General features: G+C 31.1%; 1 protein-coding gene across 9 annotated transcripts in view; it reads right to left on the bottom strand.

Moving 5' to 3' along the window:
* Positions 1-2218, bottom strand: part of TCF4 (transcription factor 4) — a 443115-nt gene that overhangs the window by 276482 nt on the left and 164415 nt on the right. For all 9 annotated transcript variants that reach the window (XM_074208517.1, XM_074208519.1, XM_074208522.1 and 6 more), the window contains one exon: positions 7-103. In XM_074208517.1, coding sequence (XP_074064618.1) covers positions 7-103 — 97 coding nt within the window. The remainder of the gene's footprint in view (positions 1-6; positions 104-2218) is intronic.

Below are 2218 nucleotides of genomic sequence, written 5' to 3'. Positions count from 1 at the left end.
ACTTACTTTGTATTCTGGAATTGACAAAAGGAGGAGAAAGATTGTCATGTGATCCAAGGTCCCTGCTGGTCATATGTTCATAGTGGGTCCCATCTCCATAGTTCTATTAATAAAATAACAATATAAGTTAAAAGATTTAGTTATATGCATGTTCACAAGCAGAAAAGACATATTTGGACATAGTAGAAATTAAACTTAATCTGGAGTCAGAAGATTCCAGTTGTTATCTAATGATTATATAGCTGTAAGTGATTTATTTAGTTTAAACGGGCATGATCATAAAACAAGGCTTTGGAATTTTAATAATGCTATTGTAAGCATCCATTCTTAAAACTCTCTCCAGGTAACAAATCAACATAAAGTTAAGAAGCCTCATTTCATCCACTTCCACTATTAAACAGTTTAGATTGTGATATGAATATGTTGTAGGCAAAAGGGTATTGTTTTTTTCCTTTTAAAAGTCTTAGGAACACTGTCCAATGATCCTTTAGAAAGGACACAAGATTGATCCATTTTATGATACAATATCTAGTACTACAGTCTCAACATTTCTCTTAGGTTTTCATGTCAAAAATACCTAATATGTAGTTTCAACCTCATTTGCACCTGGATTGTAAAGTAGATATATTTGGGGACATTCTCAGTTGCTGTTCTTTTCTTCTTTATTTTAATGACCAAAAATACATCAAAGAAAACACTTTACTCTGATGAATCACTTAATTTAATTGAGTAGATTCAAATATATGGGGGGGGAAGCAGTATTTTATTTCCTTTTATCAAAACATTGATTCCATCTTGATATAATACTTAAAGTGACCAGAAAAACTCTTGTTCAGCTGGTTCTGCAGCTAGAAAAGTCCAAATTAAATTTACTTAGAGGTGCCAGTTGAGTCTTCAGTGTTTTATACATATAGCACTTTTCCAAGTTTTGTCAAAATCTATAATCAAATATGTTAGCTAAAGAGTATAATCTGCCCCAAGGAGAAAAAATACATTTCACCTTTGATGAAAAGCTGTACTACTTTGTTATGGTCTGGCAAAAATGCTTTAAGTCATAAGTATTTTATATTTATTATAAGAAATTAGGGAGAATTGAAATTCTAAAATTTAATTTTTACAAAACTGCACATGTACCAAAATATTCCATGATTTGAACTGGCACAAATGAGAATCTTGAATTTTTGCAAACAAAAAAATTCAAATAAAAGTATTCAAAATTATTTACTGAGATTACTTTCAGATGACTTGATGGAAACAAACTATGAATGTCTGGATGATTTTAACCTGTCCATTTTACATAAACCAAACTGTTGTAAGGACAAGGCAAAAACAACAAGATGAAATCCAATAAATGTGAATAATCCTCATGATCATGAGAAATGTAGTAATCTCCTTCACTTCCTATTGAAAAGAATGAATTTCTTTCTTTGAGTGAAGATTATACCATGAGGAGGAAAAATTTCCTCAGCCCAACCATATAAATAGATTAGAAAATAAACTCAATGGTTATGCAAGGCCTTCACAAGATAATTGATAAGTATAAAGATACTGCAATACTTTGGAGATTAAAGATAGGATGACAATGTCAAAGGACAGGTCTAAGTATATGAACCCCAAGTACTCTGAAATATTCTGATTTTTCACAATTTGACTTTCTAACATGCCTCATATAAAAATAAAGACCTTCCCCAAAGTAGACCCTCTAAACTAAAAGAAACTACATATAAATAAATACACATTAACTTTAGTTTAGTTTAGTATTTTTTTGTGTAAACTGACAGCTTTGGTTCATCTTACTCAGAACCACACGTACACACAAATTTTCATACACTGACATGTATAAAATATGATGAAATATACTATAGAAATTCAATTTTTTTTATTTTTGTGAGGATGGGAAATTGGGCATTTGATAGGAAAGTCTGGCTGTGTGTTAATTATCACTAAATATTGGAGCTGAAAGGGACCTCAGAAATCATCTATTGCACTTCTCTCATTTTACAAATAAGGAACTGAGGCTCAGCTAATTAAGCACCTATTTCAAGGTCAGTCACTTGGACAAAGTGATGGCAGAAACAGGAATAGAATGTACAGGTCCTAACTCATTATCTAAAGGTCTTTTTACTAACCACTGCAACAATTGGATAAAAAAAATAATTAAAAAAAAAACAAAGAATGAAAGAGGGCAGCATGAAATTGAAAAGGAGACAGTGCAATT

Source organism: Macrotis lagotis, chromosome X (genome assembly GCF_037893015.1).
Source record: "Macrotis lagotis isolate mMagLag1 chromosome X, bilby.v1.9.chrom.fasta, whole genome shotgun sequence".
Classification (NCBI taxonomy): Eukaryota; Metazoa; Chordata; class Mammalia; order Peramelemorphia; family Peramelidae; genus Macrotis; species Macrotis lagotis.
Note: the sequence above shows the minus strand (reverse complement) of the source record. Positions and strands in the feature narration are given on the sequence as shown.